Source organism: Ascaphus truei, chromosome 4 (assembly GCF_040206685.1).
Source record: "Ascaphus truei isolate aAscTru1 chromosome 4, aAscTru1.hap1, whole genome shotgun sequence".
Taxonomy (NCBI): Eukaryota; Metazoa; Chordata; class Amphibia; order Anura; family Ascaphidae; genus Ascaphus; species Ascaphus truei.
The window spans coordinates 323,311,961-323,337,102 of record NC_134486.1 but is presented as its reverse complement, the minus strand read 5'-3'; the positions used below and the strand labels follow the sequence as shown (position 1 = coordinate 323,337,102).

At 42.0% G+C, this 25,142-nt stretch overlaps 1 protein-coding gene across 10 annotated transcripts in view; it reads left to right on the top strand.

Moving 5' to 3' along the window:
* MYO6 (myosin VI) overlaps positions 1 to 25,142 on the top strand; it is a 188,087-nt gene that overhangs the window by 35,357 nt on the left and 127,588 nt on the right. For all 10 annotated transcript variants that reach the window (XM_075597977.1, XM_075597986.1, XM_075597984.1 and 7 more), the window contains exons 2-6: positions 3,868 to 4,012; positions 5,384 to 5,453; positions 13,142 to 13,215; positions 22,028 to 22,157; positions 23,488 to 23,593. In XM_075597977.1, the coding sequence (XP_075454092.1) occupies positions 3,896 to 4,012; positions 5,384 to 5,453; positions 13,142 to 13,215; positions 22,028 to 22,157; positions 23,488 to 23,593 (497 nt within the window). In that variant the 5' untranslated portion in view covers positions 3,868 to 3,895. The remainder of the gene's footprint in view (positions 1 to 3,867; positions 4,013 to 5,383; positions 5,454 to 13,141; positions 13,216 to 22,027; positions 22,158 to 23,487; positions 23,594 to 25,142) is intronic.

Here is a 25,142-nt window from a genome sequence, read left to right as displayed (position 1 = left end):
TTAAAATGCAACTGTACTTGAAAAAAGTTTTTACTCTATTTCTATGACACTTTGTTTGCTTCACTGTCGTTGCATCTTTCAATCTGTTTTGTTAGCGGTTTCATTGTGAATGTCGATTATGAAAATGACACAATGTAAATATTTTTCTGCTTTGAATATGCTTATGCATCAAATGTCGGTGTTTGTTTTACTGACCACTAGTCACTTCTGACCGTGATTTAGAAAATGGTCATGAGCTAAAGGCTGTATCTATTTTTGTGCTGGTAAATTCCTTATAATGTTCTGACATGCAGTGGACTCTGAAACATGGCAGCGTCTTGTTTCTATACACTTCCTTAAAGCAGCACTCCTGGGGGGAAGCCATTACATTCTTAGGCCTGGGACATAGTCATTTTGTCTGTGCTGAGGCTCAGGGAAAGCGGTGCTTCCCCTGGCTTTACACAGCGCGCCGTCCGTGGACGTGTCGGGGGCGGGTCTGGGGGTGGGCCAGTGACGTCACGGAGCTGGTTCGCCCTCATTGGGCGAACCACTCACGTGACCGGCCCTGCGCTCCGGCGAGCGCCAAATCTGAAAACTTGGTGAGACACGCTTCCGCAAGCGTGTGGAAGTGTGCGCGAGCCCCTGCTAAAGCCGCTCTCATTGCGGCTGCAGGGGCTCAGTGCCGAGTGTGAGCGCGGCTCAGCACAGCTCAGCCTTGCTCACACTACTACGTCCCAGGCCTTAATCAGTTTGAAGCAGTGGGTCTCCGGAGCAGAACTGCGTTGATTTTAGCACCGGGTGCTTCCTGAGATAATTACCTCCTGCAGAGGGTGCCGGTATCTCTGCACAGTTTAAATGTTCCGCGACACATGGGCCAAGAGGAAGTCGCAAAGGATCACGCCATAGCTTCCTATTGGCCCCCAGGATACAAAACCATTTAAAGTCGCCATTTCGATAGCCGCAACTATCCCATTCTGGGCTGCTACCAGCACCCTTCTCTGAGGTAAATATCTCGGGAAGCAGGGGATCCCCGTAGCTGGTTCAGCTCCAATGCTTCAAACCTATTTAAATAAATGAAGTGTCGCCAGGAGTCTTTGCACATTTACGTGTGTGCTATAACAAAATTATTAAATACTGGCAGATCTGCAGAGCTTAAGTGATTTTGTGATCTTTAGCCAATTTTTGATTGACTGTGGATCTTGTTTGGAAGGATTTAGGTGTGTGATTTGCAGCATATGACTGGGATAATCCAGGTATTTTGGACTTGATAGGAATGTAGCTAAATGTTTCAAAAACCCATACCAAATGTGAAGAGGGTATTTTACTGTTGTAATTCATGTTGTTATGCATTGCATGAACAATGTTTTTCCCACAGTGGTAGTGACAGTTTAATACTGTACAGTGATTTTTAAACCTCTCATTGGAGAACTCCAGTCACATCAGATTTTAGGAATGACCTAGCAAATATAAGAATGAATGTATATTGCATACAAACCATATTACTGAAATGTCATGGCTGGGGTTACCCAAGGAGAGGATTTAAAACCACTGGTTTAAGATAACTGATAGGATTTAGATGAATATATTATAAATAAATGCATACGTTTTGTTGAATCCAAAGTTATTTTGCCTGATCAGTCTTTACTATAAGACAATATGTCTGTTTACTGTTCTCTCTTTATTTGTATGTGTTTTGTAATAAGTAAAATGTTATTAGCTTTGTCAAATAGTCAAGTAATACAGTAGTTTGTATTTTTGGTTGTACATCAGGAGACCTTAATAGTAGCCAAGTTAATTAATCCGTGGATGGTTCTAATTTTAGGCAACGTTTTAGAAAAAGTAATGCTAGATATAGCGAAGTCCTGATTTTGTTGATAGATGCAGTATATTTTTGGGTGCCAAAACATACCACAGTTGAGAAACACTAGCTCTATCCTTCCATGACACATATGTTAAATATCACAAAGTGCAGTTTGCATCATTGTTACTTACAACAGTGGTGCGCAATCTCCCTGCGCACCCCCCCCCCTACCTGCTCCCTCCTCGGTTGCGCGCCCCCCCTCGCATCTAATGATACGTCAAATTACGCTGCAGGGTCCTGTGACGTCACGTGACCCGCTACATAATTTGAAGTCACGTCTCTATGGCAACGGGCGTCATTTGATGCCGCGTTGTCATAGACGCGTGACCAGAGCTGGTTAATTAAGTTTACAGAGGCCTTGCGCTCAGCGCGGGGCCTTTGTAAATGCTGTGCCGCCCCCCCAGAATAGTCTTGGGCGCCCCAGTTTGTGCACCGCTGGCTTACAGCATTTATCTTCACTTCTGACTTGCTGTGGCTTTTGTTGATGCTGGGAGGCATACATGAATTGTAATATTTAGTTACGTTACTACCCTTTTACATGCACAAATTGTTGGCAGGTAGAGGACCATTTTGGTCTTTTTTGCCTGACCACTTTAGTTACTGTAACCTTAATAATAATAATCTTCAGTGCATTTTCCCTAGTTCCTAATCACTTGGAATGGCCTTCGCTCCGAGTACAGTACTCTGCCAGATACTCTCCGCTCACACTGCCACTCAGGACCGCTGTCTGCCTTTTTTGACTCGTGCACAGTTGCACTTCCTTCTATACTCACCAGTGGCAGAACTACCAAATGCGCAACGGGGATCACCACCTTTAGGGTCACACACCCTCCCCTGAGCCGATCTTGTAGTGCGGGGCCTTACCAGGTGGTCCTAACGCGGGTGGGCAATCACCGCCTGGGTGGGCTCCTGCCACCGCTCTTATTCCACAGGTAGGGCCCCAGGGGAGAAGAGGCCTTTTTTTAAACCCTGCACCGGTGCTCACGGGTCCCTAGTTTTGCTACTGATACATACATAGTGCACCTTCTCACATTGAACAAGCATGATGCTTACAGGGTAGTCACCTGTCTCCTGTTTCTGACTGGCAGGTTACAGCAAGTACGGGCAGCAACTATGAGGTAACCATAAAAATGGTGGGAAGTTACGTAATTCTGATTCGTAGGAGTTGATTAATGTGTAGGAATGTGATCAAGCATATGATACAGTAATGAATGCTTTCAGATGGGACACTATAAAAACGTTGTGTGGCTAGAGATGCTGCAATATTAGTGTTAACATCTCCACAAGGTGTTGTCTCTTCCCTATGTCCTCTCTTCTACTACCATTTTTTATAATCTTGTCCAGATACAGGGCTGTGTGCTTGCATACTGTATATTGCTGGTTACTCAGCATGAATAACTTCGATTTATAAAGGAGGATGCCCTCCTAAAACCTAAGTGAACTAAGGGCAGTGATATGTTTAATGGATTGAATATTGGTGTTTGTCACTTTAAAAAAACAGATCCATCTCTCCTTGGTGACCAGATTTGTAGCCGTTACTATATTTACCTAATCTATTTTTGTAATAATACTATTGTTATCTACAGGTTGTCAGTCCCACGGTTTTCCTTTTTGTAATGAATGATGATCATTGGGTAAACAGTTAGGAGTGTAGCACAAAAACTATCCGACAAGAAAGGGTGATTTTAATCTTTCTAAGCGAGTCGCCTACATTGCTAGTCTCGTTGGTTTGTACATTGTAGCTACTTTAACCTTCCTGACAACAGGTTTGCTTGATTTTATTACAGGTGGATTATCTAGTGGGAAACACTAAATATAGCTCACAGTGAGTTAAATCACCAACCAAGGGCCTAAATAAGACGTCCCTTGGTTACCTTTTTGTAACATGTACTGTATAAACTATTTTAGCTATTTCAGATGCAAAAAGAATTGTTATAAGATTATAACAGTACAAAATCATGAAGTTTGGCCTTGTAAAGCACAAGACATGTAGTGATATGCGTATCTGTTTATTTTCTTGTATACAGTAATAAGTGAGACCAACTGCAGAGCACCATGGAGGACGGGAAGCCGGTGTGGGCGCCGCACCCAACTGATGGCTTTCAGTTGGGCAACATTGTGGATATTGGGCCAGATTCATTAACCATTGAACCACTAAATCAAACAAAGAAGGTGAGTTGTTGACTAGCTGCAATAGTTTTGAATGAGCAGTCACACAGCAGTTAAAGTTAGTACGTAGCTGATATACACCCGCATGTGCCAAGTCTGTGTGACAGCTGAAAATATAACTGATGCATCTATGGCCACTGTTGCTTACCATAGTTTGCGACATGGAGTCAACCATTCCCCAAACAAGGAGCCACTAAAAAGGGACTTCCCAATCATTCTCAGGAACTCTTGTTGCACTTTTAGGATCAAGAACACTTTTGGTAAGCAAATAATATTTAAATCGAAAATGAAACAATAGTTTATTTTGAAACCTAGAGGATAACCAATTTAGTATTGACGATGCCTGCAATAATAAGTATGTAATTATGGCGAACGGTATATTTCAAGGTTGCTGGAGTTACGAGGGTTAAGACACCCTCGTAGTTGCCAAGTTCTACAGCATATTGAACAAGAGCAATACTGTCTGTAGAAAGTGTCCCTGGCATCAGCGTGGCAGAATAAATGTAATAAATAAGACCAGAATTCAATTCTCATTCAGTAGGAAATGATTTAATTGTATTTTTTTTCTTGCATGCCTAACAATGATAAGTATAGTAAATATATGTCCATAAAACACAAAAACAAATGAACTGATATGATTGTAGTAGATAGCTTACAACTTACAGACTGTGTTCTGTTTGTGTCCACTGAGATAAACGTTTGAACAAAGAACACTGCCTCCTACAATCTGAACACAATAACAAGCCTGTACGCTCCTAATGTTGTTCTAAGTTTAACCTTGTGCTGCATTTCTTGAGCAAAAAGTATAAGATGTATAGCGAGGTGGTCTGTTGTAGGGCAGGTTTGATAGATGCTGGTTTTATTTTTTCTTGGCTTTTCACTCCTATTTACATTCACAACAGCTTACTCTGCCTACCGTCCCATGTGTAATGTCCGTAAAGAAAGAATGTTATATCATTTGCTGAGGTATAATTGAGACGTCCGATGAAACGAAGACACCAAAGTATGCTGTGTTTCTATTTTGGTTTGCAGACTTTGCAGTATTGTAGCTAATGTCAAATTCTGCATCACATATAAACAAAAATATATGTACTGTATATATGCTGATACTTGCTATAGTCAGAATACTTTTCTGTTTTCAATATGTTATTTGGTATCTAGACATTTCAGTAAGTAGTACATTTTACGCAGTTAAATAGATCTTGGTATATCTACAGTACACAATAGTCTAACTTGACTACTGCAGTGAGATCCTGCCCTTGATTCTATTTCAGCCAGGGTACATAAGTCTAGGGAATTTGGTGGATGCCCAAATATGACACAGTTGTGCCCTTTGTAGCTCACACTTTCTAATGTTTTTTTTTTTTTGCACAGACATTCTTGGCTGCTATAAACCAAGTGTTTCCTGCTGAAGAGGACACAACAAAGCATGTCGAAGACAATTGTGAGTATGATGTATAGATTGCAAATGGCAAAATGTGCAGCCGTCAGCTCTTCCTTTTAACACTGAGCACTGAGAGACATGCAATGCAAGGGGGTACTTTGTGAGTTTCTGTTTTCACATGACCTCAACCGCAGTGTGGTTTTATAATTAATTCAGCAGTGACTGTCAGCTTGTTAGTGGCTGCATGAGTCCTGGTCCTTTGGCAGGGAAAGATAATGTTGAATGGAACAGCATGAGTGTTCCTCATTAATGTCATTTGTTCGAGTATTGGAGATCTCACAAGTCTCTCCTTAAAAACAAATGAATTTAAAGAAAGAAGGAAAACCTATTTGCTTAATGTTTGTTGTCTTATGTGATCTAGATCATGCGTGGCCAATTCCAGTCCTCAAGGGCCACCAACAGGTCAGGTTTTAAGCATATCCCTGCTTCAGCACAGGTGATTCAGTCAAAATGATTGAGCCACCTGTGCTTGATGCAGGGATATCCTTAAAACCTGACCTGTTGGTGACCCTTGAGGACTGTTGTTGGCCACTCCTGATCTAAATGAATAAAACCGGTTGTCTCAGGACTTGTAAATACTAATAGCTATTTCACTTCTACTACATATATGAAATGTTCTAAAAATAAAAAGTACTGTAAACTACGTAAGTCTGGCTGCCGAGCGATGAAACATGGGAACAACTGCAATTCACCGCCTCCAGCTCTATCAGTAGCAGGCTTGTGAAGTCTCACTGAGCCTCTGTTTGGAGTCAGTCTCAAGGATTCTTTGCGTCCTCGTCTTCAGTGGGGTCCCGCTCATTGCAATCAGTACTTTTTAATTATTTGAAAAAAAAAAAAAAAAAAGCCTCTTTTTAGAGCAGAACCTTCACCTCTCACTGATTTGGGTGCAAGGAAGTTATCTCTGTAGTACACTGCTAATACGTTCTGAGAAAGCATTGTTTTAGAGGTCTAATGGAAGTCAGATAAACTGAAGTAAAAGCGGCAGATGAAATATCACTTATTTCTGTGATCCTTATTCACCTTTAAATTACACAGGGGTGTGGTAGAAGGTCAAACCTTCAACTTATCCAGAAATAGCACATCTCTAATACCATGGTAGTCTGGTTCACTCCCACCGAGCTGACTCGCCCTGTCTGACAAAATTGTGCAGCGAAATTGGGTGTTACCTTTTGTGGTGACTCCTCGTAACCACAAAACAGTCAGACACAAGAGAAAATCTGCAGCCAAGAATGTACACATCAGATGCATCTGCGGTAACAAAAACATGTGGCAGGGATTTGTTCAACACCTTTTGTGCTTCAAGTTGTCCTATTATAAAAGGACATTGAGCTGTGTCCGATGTTGTAGTATTATTATTTCTTCTGAATTAAGGGTTACAGAGAGCAAAATGAATCTGGTCTTTAAAGGATGTGAACCACATTTTAGGAGGCAGTCCATAAAGAAGTGAAACTTGCTTATCTCTTGTGGCATTCCCTTACTGATTGTCAGCTCCAGATATAGGTTTCCTGGTTTGGAAATCATCAGGAAATTGCAGTTGATCTCCCTAATCAGTCCAAATCAGGTCCCAGCTAGCACTTAAGAAAGCAGCAGTTCAAGGAACAAGAATTGAAGATACTAAGCACATCTATTAAAAATGAGTGGATAAGTGTGTTTACTTTATTGAAACTCCAATAAATGTTGCTAAGTGTAGGACTGCATATTAAAATCACGTCTTGTCACTGTCATTCGGTCGGTCAATAAATAGGCCAGTTAATTCTGCATTATAAAGTACAGGCATTCCCCGCATTAACGTACGCAATGGGACCGGAGCATGTATGTAAAGCGAAAATGTACTTAAAGTGAAGCGCTACCTTTTTCCCCACTTATCGATGCATGTACTGTACTGCAATCGTCATATACGTGCATAACTGATGTAAATAACGCATTTGTAACAGGCTCTATAGTCTCCCCGCTTGCGCACAGCTTCGGTACAGGTAGGGAGCCGGTATTGCTGTTCAGGACGTGCTGACAGGGGCATGCGCGAGTTGCCGTTTGCCTATTGGGCGATATGTCCTTACTCGCGAGTGTACTTAAAGTAAGTGTACTTAAACCGGGGTATGCCTATAGTGTTGTCGCAAAAGGATTTAAATGTAATCGGGAGTGTTAGAATATTGAGAGTTTTCAGCCGACTGTCAGACCGTACCTAATAAATATACCATTCAGAAGAAAGCTAGTTTCAATGGTGGTGCTAAAAAAAAAAAAAGTTTATATTTAGTATAAAGCTAAACCAAAAAACTGCTCTTTATATCCGAGAGAGCTGTTGATTTCTGATACATTTAAGCTTCATTTGTATTGGAAGAGTTAATATACACCATTGACATTAATGTTCTTTATTCTCAAACAAAGTAATATTAAATGCAGACATGACGGATCAGTTTGAGTGCCCGCGATTCTTTTGTCCAATTTATTTAAAGATTAAAGCTATGTTCGATGTGCAGGAAATTAGCCTCATCTTGATCCAGAGATCTGGCTTCTACCGAGGATGCTACACCTATTATTCAATCAGACTTGTATACATATGTATATGCCTTGTACTCCTACTCTTCTGTAGCTGAACAGGTCACCTATACATACATGTAATGTAACACAATATCGATGTATAGTATGTTTGTTGCTCTTGTAAAACATGCACATCTCCTTCTTGTGGCACAACAGTGACAACATTTGGTTGCAGTATGTGAAGTTTTATTCAGGAGAATAGGGATCGTTATGAGATTGCAGAGTCCAGGAACAAAGCACCCTCAGCTCACCAGATATGATGGAAATAAAAAACTTATGTTTAACTACATAAAAACGAAAAAAGACAAACAAAATACAGAAAAAACAACCTCCTACGCGTTTCAGGCTCTGAAGTTTTATTGCCTTACGGATTATCTAAGCATAATGTGATAGTTGACTTCATTCGTTAAAGATTTCCAGATATGTTACCTGGGAAACGTGCTCATTTCAACATAAGCCATGACTTGCCGCCTAACATCTTCTGTAAGCCAATTACGGTTGTATAGCTCAGTCAAGTAGAAAGGCGTTCTTATTCTGTATACTGGACCTTTCCCTTTTAGGGTAAGTTGCCTGATTCCCCTTAAGGTCTTCCATGAAAAGTTGAAGTTCTCAGCAGTGTATCAGATTGGAGTGTCTACGGTTATTACTCTGTGCTACTCTGTATCCCAGGAAGAAAGTAGTAATCCAGGCACACGGTCTAATGTGTAGAAAAATGTATTCAGCAATTTATTCAGAAGACCGTGTGCCTGGATTACTACTTTCTTCATAGGATTCCTTTGGGACCTTCCAGGACAGTCCCCTCTATTCGTGAGCACCGGTGATTGAGATTTTTTTTTCTACACATAGTTTGTGTTTGCCAGACAGCCACTCTATACTACTCTGACATACTTGGGAAAACCCATCTGTGTGTCTTGGAATTTTTCTAAATAAATAATTTGCTACAGCACGTAATAGAATTAAATCTGTTCTAAAATATCTTCCCAAATTGAACACATTTTAAAAGGAAAATCAGAATGAATGAATGAATTCTGCATACTTGGAAATGGCCCTCTATAATTTCTAATTAATGTATTATTAAAAATGATTAAGAACACTGCCACCTTTTCACTTGCAGATGACTCTTCCAAAGTATTTGCACCGGGGCAGGCTGAGATGGTTTGATAAAGAAACGGCATGGGTGTTGTCCAACAGTGAAGAGTTTAAGTCAGGTGCAGGGAACTCCAGTCCTGAAGGGTCACCAACAGGTCAAGTTTTCAGGATATCCCTGCTTCAGCACAGATGGTGCAGTCTTTTGAGCCACCTGTGCTGAAGCAGGGATAACCTGAAAGCCTGACCTGGGGGGGGGGGGGGGGTGTGGTGTGTGTCTTGGGGGCTGGAATTGCCCACCCCTGGTTTTAGAGCAACCTTCTCAGGATGCTGTATCAAAAGATCATGTATATATGCAGACTGTACAGTATGGGATGTTGTATTCCACATCATCATAACTGTCTCTTGGATATTCAATAATTGCCTAGTTATAATTCCTCTCCCTTTCATTAATTACATTTCCATTAGCCCTCACATTTCTAGAGGGGCCTAAAACTGATATGTTGCTATCCCCTATGTCAGTGAAAGGGTTAAAGAAAAGCTATATATTGGACTAGTGGATAGTTGCATAAGAAACATTGAACAAAAACATACTAATGCATAATTGTTCAGTGTGGGCTCAATACTTTACAGATATTAAATAAATGGCTATTTGGAAAGTTAAATATATTTTATAAGTGCAATTTTACTTAATTGATCTATATTTTGGTTCAAATATTTATCATTTTGCCAGTTTAGCCCTGGTCACAAAGGATAGGCGGTTCGGGAGTGGTGGTGCTTCTGAAGCTCAGGATTAATTTGGACAATGTCTAGAATTTATGTGCCTGAATCAGAGGCAGAAATGTAACAACACCTCATTTCTACCACTAATTCGGCGCAGTTCCCCTCCTCCCATCCCTAAACATCCAATTCCCCCTGAGACTTGGAAGGAGTATTGGGGGCAGGGATGGCAAGAGGGGGGGAGGAGCTACCCTCAAAGCACCACCCATGCCCCCTTCTCCCCTCCCTGTGGGTCCATACTTCCTCTGAATCCGTTGCATGGGTAAACTGACTTCCTTTGTCTCCGTCTGACCCACCACCTCTGACACTGGTCTTCAGCGCAGAAGGGGCCTGAAGGAAACGGGTAGTGGCTCTGATCTGCAGTTAACCAATGCAGCTGCACCAGAAGAGGTAGGAATGCCCCCAACACACTTATTTCACCTGCTCTTAGTTCGCTTGTTATCCCCCCATTTCTCACTCATTATTCCCCCTCTATTTATCGCCCGCTCGACCCCCCCCCCCTCCCTATTTATCCAGCAAACCGGTATAGAGTTGAGGTTCTACACCAGATCTCTGCGGGACCCCAATAGACATTGGGAATGGAGAGGATGAGGTGCCAGAGAACAAGACTTTCTAGAAGTTGTTGGACAGATAAGATGTTAACCAGGAAAGGGCAGTTCCTCGTCGATCAATTGGGTAAAACATTTTAAATAGAAGGGGGTGGTCAATAGGGTTAAAGGCAATAGTAGCATTAGCAGGGAGTATTGTCATTGGGACTTTGCTGTGAGAAGATCATTGGTAACTTTAGTGAGAGATGTCTACTTTTTGCAGTTTGGATGCAAAAAGGAGTAGGAAAATACAGTAGGCTTACTCTGCAGCTACTTCCCTGAGTTGAAAGAAGGCTTCTTCAGAACTGGTATAATGAGCGCCTGCTTAAAGGAAGAGGGAAAGGTGTCCGTGCTGGTGGAGAGGTTGCTTAGGATGGGAGTAATAGTGGATAAGTGTGAGTGAAGTAGCTAAGAGAGAATGAAATCGAGGAGGAGGCAAGAAGGTGTGATCCTTCCTACTCCGTTACTGCAGGGAAAGAGTTGAGGGTAGATGGGGTGGGAAGCAATGTAAGTTCTAGAGTGAAGGCCTGTTGGGATGAGACATTGGAACAGTGTGTCAATTTAGTCTTTGAAGTAGGTGAGCGGTAAGAAGGGGGAACAGGTGTGGGAGGGCATAGGTTTCTTTTAAAAGTAGGGAGAAAAAAAAGAAAATAGGGTAGAAATAAGGGAAAAGACATGATTGTCTTGCAAGAGATACGGCAGTGCTATAGGAGAAGAAAATTAATTTGTGGTGCTGTAGGGTGTGACTTTCTCCACTGGTGTCCTACAACATGGGGGACACCTTTTGGGGGTAGCAGGTTTTGCTGTTGTGCCAGTGGTTGAGAGGCGAGTGGCAAGGGCAACTTGGTTAAGAGAAGCAATATTTTAAAAGGAGATTGCCATGTCTAGACAGGAGAAGGGTAGGAAAGGGGCGGTTATTGATGTAGAACTGATAAAGGTGTAGTATATATACAGTAGGCTACGAGATGTGTGTGAGAAGATTAGGGAGATGAGTGAAAGGGGAATAAACCATAATGCATGGACACAGATTTTCCAGACATCCCAACCATGGGAACCAATATTAGAATATTGTAGGTTTCTTTGACACACTTGACTTTGGCCGCTTTACAGGAAATACATATTAAACTATTAATTGGGGTCTAGATCTCTCCTCAGTGTAGAGTATACAGAGGGGCACCTGGGAATTTGTGTAAAATTAAAAAGGTCAAAAAGCAGATCTGGTTCATTGCCTGTGGTTTTGTAGGAAAATGTCCTGTTTCTTCTGGAACAGTCATAAAATTATTTACCCATAACTTACACCGAAATATGGTAACAATAATAATCTAAAACAAATTTGTTTAGATGAGTGGGTAGGTAAGATCACTACCAAGGTGCCAGCGAGTTACTTTGGTAACCTTGATCTTCGCAAAGCCGCAGATTCTGACAATGGGGAACAGATTTGAGCTTGGGTTGAGTAGATAGAGACTGACAAACAGAAATTGAGAAGGAAAAATGCCTCAAAGTTGTTAAGAAGCTGAAACAATTGCTTCTTTAGCAATAAAAATGTATATATTGTGATACTTGCTAGTGTACTTTTCACACAAGCTACTATAACAATATCTTTGGACTTAAAATGTCAAAGCTATTAAACATACTTGAAATAATGACTAAACCTTTAAAAATTTATAATGGGAAAGGATATATGGTGTATTTTCACTATATTGTAACTTTGCTACATGTTGCTCCTTTGATAATTCTACAATATCATCATGCAATGATTGGTGGATTAAGTCAGGTGCACAATACCAGAAAATATGAGAATGGACTTTGTGTCCCATACAGATACTGTTTCTTGTAGCTATCATAGCAGTTGGCCAAACGTGCTAATTATATAAAATAGACAGGGATTACATTGAATTCTTTCTCTAAGGGGTATGGAGGAAATGATGGGGAAAAGAGCAGCAAAGTAATGGAGTAATAATGGAAACAAAATCTAATCTGTCAAAGCAATGTAGGTAATGAAAAATAGTGTGTGCATGCCTGTGCTTGGTGAATAAAGAGAATATGTGAATAGGCTACAGGGGTTTAAGGATGATCAGACTTAATAGTGAAATCATGTGGAAAAAGTTGCCATTCTTGCTGGAAAAAAAAAAATGTAAGCACATGCTAAGGGAAAAAGTGACACTTCTATTAATACACCTGGAAGACAATTAAGAGCTTGTATGAGAGCGAGTTAGAGCAAAAGCATTCAGCCGTATAATTGGGGTGTTAATTGTAATTTTCATTTAGGCAAAAAATGACACCTTAGAAAATTAAATGCGCTATTCTTTTTCTTTCTATGGGGATAGGACACTTGGACTGTTGAAGTGAAAGATAAACAATGTTGTGCTTAACACTGACTAATCAAAAAGAAGTCAAAACTCTTCCAAGTTTATCCGTGCCATGTTTATAAATAGTCAGCAATTACCCCAAATTAAACCCACTAATGTCCCCCCTCAATAATTGAAACAGTATGTTTGTGGTGACCGAGAACATTAGTGTACCGTGCCATATATATCCAGCTTTTCATAATATAAAAATGTTCAGCACTGATGAGGGTAACTAAGGTGATGCAGATAGTGTGTGGGAAACGGCTTTAATTGAAAGTAGATGAATACTAATGTGATGCGATTCAGATGTATTCTCGGAAAGTTCCAAATGTTCTCTTCTATTTTCTAGGTTCTCTGATGTATCTGAATGAAGCCACCCTTCTTCACAATATAAAAGTGCGATACAGTAAAGATAAAATATACGTAAGTAATAATCTGCTCTGCCTTGTTTCCAAAATGTAATACATGCTTAATAGCTTTGCAGTGTGAAACCTTAAAGCCACATTGTGAAAATGGAAGAAAAGTAAGCAGCAGCATCCTGCAGAATTTGCAGTAATCTGAGTTTTGCTAGAGATTGACACATTGCTACAAATTATATAGATATTGAACCATCGTTAAATGGATCTGTACTATGGAGCATGCGCTTCTTTTTTTTTTTGTTCTTTTTTTTGTGGCCTGGCCAACCTGCGTGAATACAAGCGAAAGCAGAATCCCCTTACCTGGCTGAGACTCCCTGCGCATGTCAAATCAAGGGGCAATTCCCAGTTTACGACAAACTTGTTTACCACTGCTGTCACTGTTTGCTTTAGAAGTGCTGTTTATTAACGTTGTCCGTTAAGGATGTCAATATAAATGATGGCTCCTAAACGTAATTTTTCAATAGAATTTAAACTGAAAGCCGTAATATACGCAGAGGAAAGCAGTGGAGAAGCTGTTTTTCTTCATTTTGAATATGAAACATTATTTATCATTTTTATACTATATTTCAAAATTATTTAAATTGAATTTGTAGCTACGGCTTTAATGGTAGCCTGTGCTTGAATTGTAGCCAGGCACAAGCACAAAAATGGTAAATCGTACCCGGGCTATTATTAGAATATTTACAGTATATATCAAATTAAAATACCACTTGTGAGCACATTCACTTGTCTCAGACAGGTCTGCAACCCTGCGTTTCACCATTATTTCTTGGCATACAAAGCATCCACTGAAGCCAGGTATTGTGGGTACTGATATACAAATGAGCACGCATGATGTCACCTTTTTGCTTCTTGTCCATTTTGACATGGGTCCCTATAAGCTTATGCCTGCCGCATTACCAAGGATGTTGCTCATTTGCATGTCATTACCCAGAATCCCTGGCTGCAGTGCAAGCATTGTATGCTAAGAGATAATGGAGAAAGACTGCGTTACAGACCTGTATGAGACATGCGAATGTACCCACAAGTGGTATTTTTATTTGCTGTACACTGGGCGGGGGAGGATTTTTGTCACTTTAGTGTGTGTGTGTGTGTGTGTGTGTGTGTGTGTGTGTGTGTGTGTGTGTGTGTGTGTGTGTGTGTTAGTTAAACAGAAAGAGGGCATTCTCGGTTAGCTTGATCGATGGGCTGGGCTCTCCAATGTAGAGTTTTGGATACAATTTGCACAATAAACAGGGAGCTGCTAAATACAAGATAGAAACTAGAAGTGGTGCTATCTGGGATAGAAAGTAGACAATGGAGAGACACAACAAGAATCCCTATTGATGCACTCACTGCAGGTCAAGATAGTTCATTGAGACTGGGTCTGAGAGAACACTAGGGATCAAGTGATCATTAGACTGTTTAAGCTCACCCTGATTACCTGACTGTCTAGTGTCATCTAGATATTCTGACAATTATTCAGGTCAGTAACAGACACTTGAAGCAAGTACACTTGAAGTGGAATTCAGGAGTAATCAAGTTGCATTTATTGTCCCATATATGGTTACATCATTGGCATGTTTCACAGTGTACCTTGGAAATTATATTCAATAGCTGTCTCTGATATGCGCTACCTTTAGGTTTTAATTAGTTTGTTTTCTAAATATCAATAAAACTTTATTATTTTTAATCTTGACCTGCAGTGAGTGCATCAATAGGGATTCTTGTTCTGTCTCTCCTCTGTTTTACATATCAGGACATAATAACAATCACCTGTTCCTTAGCAGGTCTTAAAATTAGGTAAATACAACCTCCTGAAGAACAACAACACATGACATATTACACTGTCATGATTTATTTAACAAAAATAAAGCCAAAATGGAGAAGGTATGTATGAAAAACTAAGTACACCCTTAACTGCTTCCATAGGAATTAAGATGCTAAGTAGCAGACAGGTTCTGCTAATCAAATGCCATTGATTAATTGATCATCAGCAGGTGTGCACCACCTCCTATAAGGCTGAGGCCCCAGTACCTCCGCTGCACGCGCGCCCGCGAGGCTGGCAGCGCGTGCAGCCGATTCACTGGTCTGCAGTGAGCTGCAGGAAGAGAGATCGGGGGGCGCGTGGTGGGGGAGTGACGGGGGCGCAGCCTTGACATCACCCGGCAGGTTCGCCCTCATTGGCTGAACCGCCGTGGGGCGTGGCTTAGCGCTCCGTCGCGAGTCCTGCTCTCAGGAGCAACTATCGCCACAGCGCTGCGGCCCCCCCTCGCAGCGGGCCCGGCGCCATTGCGGGGAGGGCTCTCGTCCCTGCAGCGTCCGCCACAGCGGGCGCTGCAGTATCCAGCGGGGACCAGGCCTAAAAGCCAAAGTTTTAGCAGTTTGCTGGTCTGGAGCTGTATTCTGTTTGCTGTGCTGTGCTCCGCTTCATCTCTTGGAGGATTTCTCTGTCGTTCTACTACCAGCGTGACACACGCCGAAGGAATCATTTGTACTTCTTAACCGTGAGTACCCCAGTCCGCTCACTGCGGTCTCTGGGGGCGCTTCCATTGTACCTACACTATTATCCAGGGGGACACTATTACTGTTGATTAGGTGGTCAGATATTTGTGACGGACTATACCTATATATACAGGTCCTACCCACATGTGGAAGGAGGTACTTATATGGAAAACACGGACTATGAATGAATGACGAGACAAATGTTTCCCTGCTGTTTATATATCAATGGGACAAATTCATACTTATGCTTATAGTGATACCACATAGCTGAGCATGGTACTTGGGAGCCCTGTCTGTCTCCATAGGAATTAAGATGCTAAGTAGCAGACAGGTGCTGCTAATCAAATGCCATTGATTAATTGATCATCAGCAGGTGTGCACCACCTCCTATAAGGCTGAGGCCTCAGTACCTCCGCTGCACGCGCGCCCGCGAGGCTGGCAGCGCGTGCAGCCGATTCACTGGTCTGCAGTGAGCTGCAGGAAGAGAGATCGGGGGGGCGCGTGGTGGGGGAATGACGGGGGCGCAGCCTTGACATCACCCGGCAGGTTCGCCCTCATTGGCTGAACTGCCGGGGGGCGTGGCTTAGCGCTCCGTTGCGAGTCCTGCTCTCAGGAGCAACTCTCGCCACAGCGCTGCGGCCCCCCCTCGCAGCGGGCCCGGCGCCATTGCGGGGAGGGCTCTCGTCCCTGCAGCGTCCGCCACAGCGGGCGCTGCAGTATCCAGCGGGGACCAGGCCTAAAAGCCAAAGTTTTAGCAGTTTGCTGGTCTGGAGCATTCAGGTGTGTGTTAACACAATGCCAAGGAGGAAAGACATCAGCAATGATCTTAGAGAAGCAATTGTTGCTGCCCATCAATCTGGGAAGGGTTATAATGCCATTTCCAAATAATTTAAAGTCAATCATTCTACAGTGAGAAAGATTATTCAAAAGTGGAAACAATTCAAGACAGTTGCCAATCTTCCCAGGAGTGGACGTCCCAGAAAATTCACCCCAAGGTCAGACCGTGCAATGCTCGGAGAAATTGCAAAAATACCAAGAGTTACATCTCAGACTCTACTGGCCTCAGTTAGCATGTTAAATGTTAAAGTTCACGACAGTATAATTAGAAAAAGACTGAACAAGTATGGTTTGTTTGGAAGGGTTGCCAGGAGAAAGCCTCTTCTCTCTAAAAAGAACATAGCAGCACGGCTTAGGTTTGCAAAGTTGCATCTGAACAAATCACAAGACTTCTGGAACAATGTCCTTTGGACAGACGAGACCAAAGTGGAGATGTTTGGCCATTTTTACTTACTTACATACATTTTTTTTGTGTTGTTCAAAAAAAATGTTGTTGTGTTAATCAGGATATCTTGATAAATGTTTGTGTTTTTGATTGACATATCGATTTCTTGTTTGAATAAAAATGAAAATATTTTTTTTCACCTTCAAGTCCTGTGCAGTACCCTGGTTTATATAAGGTGTGTGTAAACTACATGTTACAGTTCTGTATTTATTTTATAATAACACTAATGCATTGCTTGCTCTAGTTGGTTAAGTAAATGGAACCATTCAGGGGTAGATTGTTACAGGTGTAGCACTTTTTTTTCCCCCTTCCTTATTAAACATAGCATACATGTGACTCATTTGACACTTGCTCAGTGTCAAGCTCAGATGACAGACTTAATCTTTTATACTGCTATCAAGTTACCTAATTGGGCTTAATTAATTCTGACCAAATTACAGAGGTAATCGTGCCATCTGCCCAAACGGTGACAGCTGCAATATACAGTTGAAACCAAAGGTTTCCTAAGAGAAATATGGTAATTGACACCTAGTGACCAAGTTTCTACCCTCATTGTTCTTTTCATCTGTCTTTTCTGCATCATAAACTTTAAAGTTACCCGTTTTCTGCTTACCCAGTCTTTTTTTTATTTTTTTATTTTATTTATTTTTTAACACTCCATTGTCTATTTTTGCTTTCTCATTGGTTGTTTTTCCCCTCTGTATAGGGCTGTTGTATGTATGTATGTATGTATGTATGTATGGACTAGGCCATTCTAAAACGCAGAATTTCTTCTTCTGCAGCCATTCGTTTGTGAATCTGCTTGTTTGTTTAGAATCATTGTCTTGCTGCATGACCCACTTTCCCTTCAGCTTCACCCCACGGACGGATGGCCTGATATTCTCCTCTAGACTCTTCTGATACAATGCAGAATTCATTGTTGTGTCAATGATGGCATGTTGTCCAGGTCCTGAGGCAGCAAAGCAGCCCCAAACCATCACACTCCAATAACCATACTTGACTGTTGGAATGAAGTTCTTCTGTTCGAACGGAGTGTTTGGTTTTCGCCAAACATAACGTTTCTCATTGAGGCCAAAAGGTTCTACTTTTGACTCCTCTGTTCAGAGGACATTGTTCTAGAAGTATTGTGGATCATCTGTGCTCTTTGGCGTAATTCAGATAGGCAGCAATTTTCTAATTAGAGAGCAGAGGTTTCATTCTGCCTATCCTTCCATGAACACCGTTCTTGTTGAGTCTTTTTCAGATAGTTGAGTCATGAACCATCACATTAGCAAAGGTGAGAGTGGCCTGCAGATCCTTGGATGTTACTCTGGGGTTCTTTGTGACTTCCTTGATTGCTGGTTTATTCTTGGATAGATTTTGGTAGGACAACCGCTCCTGGGTAGAGTGACTGTGGTGTTGAACTTTCTCCATTTGTAGACTGTGTCTGACCAGTAGATTGGTGGAGCCCCAAATTCTTAGAAATGGTTGTGTTACCCGTTCTAGACTGATGAGCATCAGTAACTGCTTTTCTGAGGTCCATTTCTTTTGATCGTGGCATGACGTGTTTCCACACACCTGTATGGTGCACACCCAACTTACAGTTTCTGATCTTTATATAAGCTGTGGTCTCCCAAACTCACCTCTGAAGATCTACCTAATTCTTTAAACGCCTGATTCTAAATATCTACATCAATTTAGCTGATAAAAACAGGGTTCCACTTCTGCACATACCATGACTCTTAATTACGCATTTTTTTTCTAATTCATACATCATTTTGGTTCAAAAGACATGAACTTGGTAATATAAACCCTATTGGCTATCTAAGAAAAGATTGGTTTTGATTCAAGAACGTTATCATGGAAAAAAGATGGACTTTTTGTAATTATTGGGATTCACAAACCTTTTCTCGCCACTGTATATCTGCCAGGGTTTCCTGTCCCTGTTTGTTAAAGAAAAAAAACTATACACTGAACAAACAAATCTGTTGTAGCAAAATGTGTCTGAAAAGGTAAGTTACAGTCTACAAAGTGTGCAACCAGTTCCATCAGGGCCCAAAGCGTCACTTGTTAAAGCTTGGCTTTAATATACAAAAACACAGTGCTTAGAATACAAAAAGGTTATTACAAGAACATACAGTTACAATATATGCATAACGGTTTCTTAAAATAAAAGGATAAAACAAACAGAAATCCCTATACAGTACGTTACCATATGTCATAGATCCTGTCCCAGAGAGGTCACTGGAATAGAAGAGAATTCATGTGTGATCCCAGAACACACCTCTGTTGAGTTCTGCTTTTTTGTTCAAACATGGCAACATTTATGCCCAGACCTGCTTGCATTGAAACATACAAGACCTACCCCTGTCATAAATCAGCTACTGGATTGACCGTTTTACGACTTGGAAGAAAAATAAAATTTCTTGACGTTTAAAGTCTGGAAGAACTCATATCTTAATTTCCCTAATACTTACACAGACGCCATCTTCACGGTTATGTCCGCCTATCATCTAGTTTTGCATGAGAAACCGATATCTGTCTTTGGCACCCCTTAATCATGAAGAGTGTGTTATCTGTTGATTCGTCTTATTACACCATTGCCAAATATGTACCTATTATTATAAAGAATCGGTGTCCTCACGATATTTTAATTTTTAATGAAGTCCTCCAACGAAGTGGTGACAAACAGGTCACATGGGGCATCAAGAATGTTATAGTTTTCTTTGAGGCTGACAGCCCAGGTTCTGGCTTCTAAACTGCACACATTTCACTTTTAGTGAGCAATCGGTGATAGCCCCCCACCCCCCCCAATTAAGCCCTCTGTGGATCAGCACAGACACGGGAAGTGTCTTGACCTGTCATAAACACTATCTTGTATTTTTAAGACAAACTATAACCACATTAACCACTGAAGCACCAGATTGATTCAAGTACTTAATATTCCCCACAATTTTTATTACACTGTCCATGATTTTAGCTTCAAACCATACTTTGTACTTCACTCAACTTGTGAAAGCAGCTTTGCATTTTGTACATGATGTACAGAATGACAGCAGGCTCCTCTCCTATGATCCCATGGCTGCGTTCTGTTGATTTTTAAATGTATAGTATATGATTTCAGAAGTAAAAGTGGAGGAAAAAAGCAAAATGAGTCTCCATAAGGGCTTGATGGTCTGACTGAGGAGAAAAAAACCGTATTTAGTTAATTTGCAAGATTTGGGCTGTGATGCCTATTTGGTAAACCATCATATCAATCATTTAAGGTTTAGATTTCAGAGGTCGAGATCTTGTGCATAAGATGCATGACCTTTTATAACTGGTATGTTGTTCACCGCTCAAGAAGTATCCTACGCTTCCTGGATTCCATATGGGTTACCAGCACTCTTCAGTTAATTTGACAATATAATCTTAGCAAGTAAGTAGGCTCAACCTGACTGATTGCTGGGCTATGCGGACTAGGTGGTGTATGTATTAGAGGAGTATTGTTGGTTACACAGTTAAGGAGTCTCGTTGACGTTCTCCTAGGAAAGACTCCGAACATATGTTATGGGATGAGACAAGGGGGAGAGTAGAATAACAATACAACTTCCATAAATAACAAGGTAGAACGAAAGACCCTGAGGCTTGAAGCAGTCTAACCCATGCTTGGGAAGATGTAAGCCCCAACGGAATGCATGGAGTTAAAATCTCTTCCCCAGCATAGGAAAGGCAGTGTCACAGCATGTTGAATAGTCTTTTAGCGTTTGGCTAGGAATCTTTGCTGTTCTGCCTGCAAAAATAATTGTAAACTTTACTTACTGTAACTCCGTAAAAAAAAAAAAAAAGTTCCATAAGCTTTTCCTGAAAGATGTGTTATTAGCATAGAGTTGTTTGATTTCTGTTGAAGGGTTAATTTTACACTTGCAAAGAAAAGTGTTTAATATCCATGGAGCCCCTTTCCCTATGCCTAAAGGAGCTACGCGGGTAACTACGCGTGCTGCGGTCCCTGTCTGCTCACCGGAGGCCTCTGGGAGCCTCGGGTGAGCTCTTTCCCCTTGCGTGCCGCGCCTCCACCTCTGAGGGATCCCAGCATTGGCAGTTTAATCCCTCACAGGAACCAATACACAGTAAACAATAATACACCATGCAATGTATATAACTAAGGTTTACTGTATACACCTACTAACACATACAATAACGGCAATAACTGTACCCACAGTATACACCCAATGATCGCACAGGGACTTAACGCGTCAGAGCGCTGAGGGGGGACTCCTTCTCCCCTTTTTTATCCATGTTTCCCGGGGACCAATAAAGGCTTTTATATTTTTTGCACAGTCCTGCCTTCTTGACATTTTTTGTCCAAGCAGTACCCGCTGATTACTTTCCTATGGAGAGGATATCCTGCCACCGGTGCAACAGGACTGCCAAGGGGAAGCCTTACCTACAATACTACTTTGCTAGTGTCTCAGGGCCTGTCTGGGGCCTAGGGGCAGAGTTCTGGCCTAGTCCAGGGGCTATTGGCACCCTGGACGCATCCGTCCTCTCTGCCGCTGCTGGAAGACTGACTCGCAGGCTTTCCACGCGTGGAGGATATCCTGTTCCTCCTCTCTTTAGAGCGCTATTGGCTGGGACAGCCCCATGTGGTGTTTCCCTCCCCCCCCCCCGGAGGATTCTGGGACATGTAGTCCCCTGGCTCCATATGCAGAGCTATCATAAGATGGCCGCCGGCTCCTGCACTGCGCATGCGCGACTCGCAAAAGGGCCGCCCCACCTCCCGATCGCACGGAGCTCCGGGGAACCACTAAACGGCTCCCCTGCACCGGAGGCAGGGTAGGGGGACTCTGCTACATAAGAAATGTGGATTTATATATGAAGACTCAAAATGTCCATTTTGTTTCCCTGCAGGGACTTGTCTGCATACCTGCTGTTTCGCTTTGAATGTGACTTGTGTTAAAGGGGCACTCCCACGTGATTAACTATAATTTGTTTATGAATGTGACTTTCATCCTTGTTTTCAGGGATGGAATTAGCAGGGTAAGTTAGAACACCTTATAAATGAGATGCTTTACTTTGCTTTCTTTTTTAGACTTACGTGGCCAACATCCTGATCGCTGTGAACCCATACTTTGATCTCCCGAAACTTTATTCTTCCGAGTGCATTAAACAATACCGCGGCAAATCTCTGGGTACTTTGCCACCACATGTTTATGCAATAGGTAGGAACCATACAATTTATCTACATTTGCACTGTCTTGTACTTTTTGCAAAAAAAAAAAAAAAAACATGTTTGCCAAAGTAGACGGATCTATTTTCCTTTTTGCACCAAACGTTTACAGAATTCCAGTGGTAATGCTAATAGTAGTTAGTGGGATCCATTACGTCTTTGTACTGTTAACAACCCATCCACAGGACTCCTGCACAGATCCATATGGTTCACATTAGTAAGAGAAAGCTGTGTAGTAATTTCTGCGTTGTGATTTAACGCATCAAACAGCTTTAAGTGCGTCCAGACGGTATTCAACCTCCCTTTGTAGACCATATCCAACAGATTGTACATTGCGCAATAAATGTGAGGGTTTCTTTGCAACAGAATTTAGAGTGCCCATCTCTCTATTGGATACATATTACTGGCCATTAATGGAATTGGCCCACCCTGGGAGGCACCTAAGATTGTTTCTTTTTATTCTGGATCTCATTTATTTATGAATAGTGTACCCACGCTAATTTCTTTTTTTTGGGGAGTGCAGTGCCTTGCTTTTTTTTATTTTTCTCAACCGCCCTTTGTAACAGGCATAGATGGCCAGGGTAAACGGCTCATACAGATATAGCAAACGTTATTGTAAGCCACGGCGCACACGGCAGTGGGGGGACATGCACAACGCAACTTGCGGGAGAAGTGGCCACTGTTTTAAGGAGTGCAGCTATAACTCTTATTTGCCGGATTGTGCCACAGGTTGCAGTACCGTTGCCTACATCTGCGGGTCTCCCTCCTGTTGTACGTAGTGAATAATAACCGCAGGCACCTAAACAATACCTTTCCATAGGAGATGAATTAGGTTGTGTTCCTCAGACCAATGCTGCTTAGGCCAAATAAAAAGGTATCATTCAGCATGGAAGTTCTCACACATTTTTACACCCTTATGTAGATCTAATAAAAATACTTTAGCCTGCCCTCCTGATTTTTAGTTGCCACATATTCTACCTCTTTATTCATAATAATACCCTACAAGTTACCCTAATATGAGTAGCTACAGTACACAGCGGTGTCTTACACTTTAGGGCCCAGGAGAGTGATAAGAGAGCTACATTAGGAATAGTGTCGCACATCTGAAGAGACTTCATTTTGTGACCCAGAAAACTAATTGACAATACCATGTATGAATAAATACCCTTCATATTGCTGTAGAAAAATCACAACTGCAAAACTGCCTAATCTAGGTCACTTCTATGTTAAAAGCATATTTAAAGTGAACATGTCTTAAGACTTTCTTCAGTCATAATTGTTGAAACATTAAAGAGTTATGATTACAATACATTTTCTTCTAGCCGACAAGACCTTCCGAGACATGAAAGTTCTGAAGATGAGTCAATCCATCATTGTGTCTGGAGAATCGGGAGCGGGCAAGACAGAAAATACAAAGTTTGTTTTGAGGTTTGTACATAGCTGTTACATTTTTTTTTATTTTCAGACAAAAGCAGTAAAGCACAGTTTACAAAAACAACTCTGCGCACCTCTGAAAATCGATTGATTAAGGAGACCAGTGTATATGAAAAATTACAAAATAAACGTTATTTCAATGGTTTATACCGTAGAACCATTTGTCATAGGACAAAAACCCTGCCACGCGTTTCCCACTCCACGGCGCTTTCTCAAGGAAGATTATTTTCAAAACTGATTTTTGTGTTTCCTGCTTAAGAGGAATCTATGACAGTTGAAGTCCCCCAGTAAAAGGAGAGTCAGAGGTGTGAGAGAGAGAGAGATAGAGAGAAGGAAAGCCAGGATTCAAAGTCAGAGATGAAGGTATATGTGGGGGTAGAGGTTAGTCCAAGCGGTCTGCAGATGAATGCCACGTGCAGAGGGGGTTGAAAATCTGGACACCTTCAACCTCAATCGAAGAGGAAAAATAACAGATGAAGACATAGGACGGAGCTGATATTGGCAGCAGGAGGAGACCTACCCCACCACTCTAGCCATTGGGGCATGGAGTGAGAGAGATCACCATAGGAGACAGCAGCAGAGTCATGTTGTGAGAGACCGTTTTCTGCTAGTGTTGTACTGGGACCTAATTAAAAAAAAAAAAAACAGGTAACGGGTACCCGGGCAAAACCAATCATTTTACCAGGCCGGTTACCTGGACGGCACTTACCTGCAGGATGAGAAAGACCGCGACGACATCTGGGAACAGCAGCAGAGGTTCTGCTGGCGGTGACAGCAACAGAAGTCTGTGTTCAGCCAGTGGGAGCAGCAGGAATACAGCACACAGCTGATACCAGTGTGAGCCAGGGAACCATGTGACCGGAGCAGGAGCGTTCCTATTGGCAGCGGGCTCCTCCCCAGCTGTCCAATAGTAACACTCCTGCTCTGGTCACATGGTTCCCCGGCTCACACTAATGTCAGCTGTGTGCTGTATTCCTGCTGCTCCCACTGGCTGATCACAGACTTCTGTTGCTGCCACCGCCAGCAAAACCTCTGCTGCTGTTCCCAGATGTCGCCGCGGTCTTCCTCACCGGTCTTCTCACCTTCCGTTGCCAGCTGCAGGTAAGTGATGAAGTATTTTCAGCTACTCCTGACATTACCCGGTGCCTGTTCCACTTCTCTGTTGCCGGGTCCGGGTAGCTATAAAAGCACCGGGTAATTTCCGGGTACTCGATACATCACTATTTTCTGTTAGGAGCAAAGAGGTTGTGTACAACCAGTCATGTTAGTCAGAGAGCGGAAATTGTAGAGGGCACAGTTGAAGGGAAGAGACAAGGAAAAGAGATTAAGTTAGATGGGTTAACACCCTTATCAGAGAGTGAGACGAGGAGAAGTGGGCGAGAGCAGGTGTCTATATGGCTGGGTCCAAGATTGGGAGAGATGAGAGAGCAGAAGTAGCTGGGATAGAGGTACGTAAATAGCAGTGTATGGGCACAGGCATAGGTAAAGGGAAGGAGAAGTGAATAAATATGGATAGGAGGAGAGTGGAGAAGGTGGCGAGAAC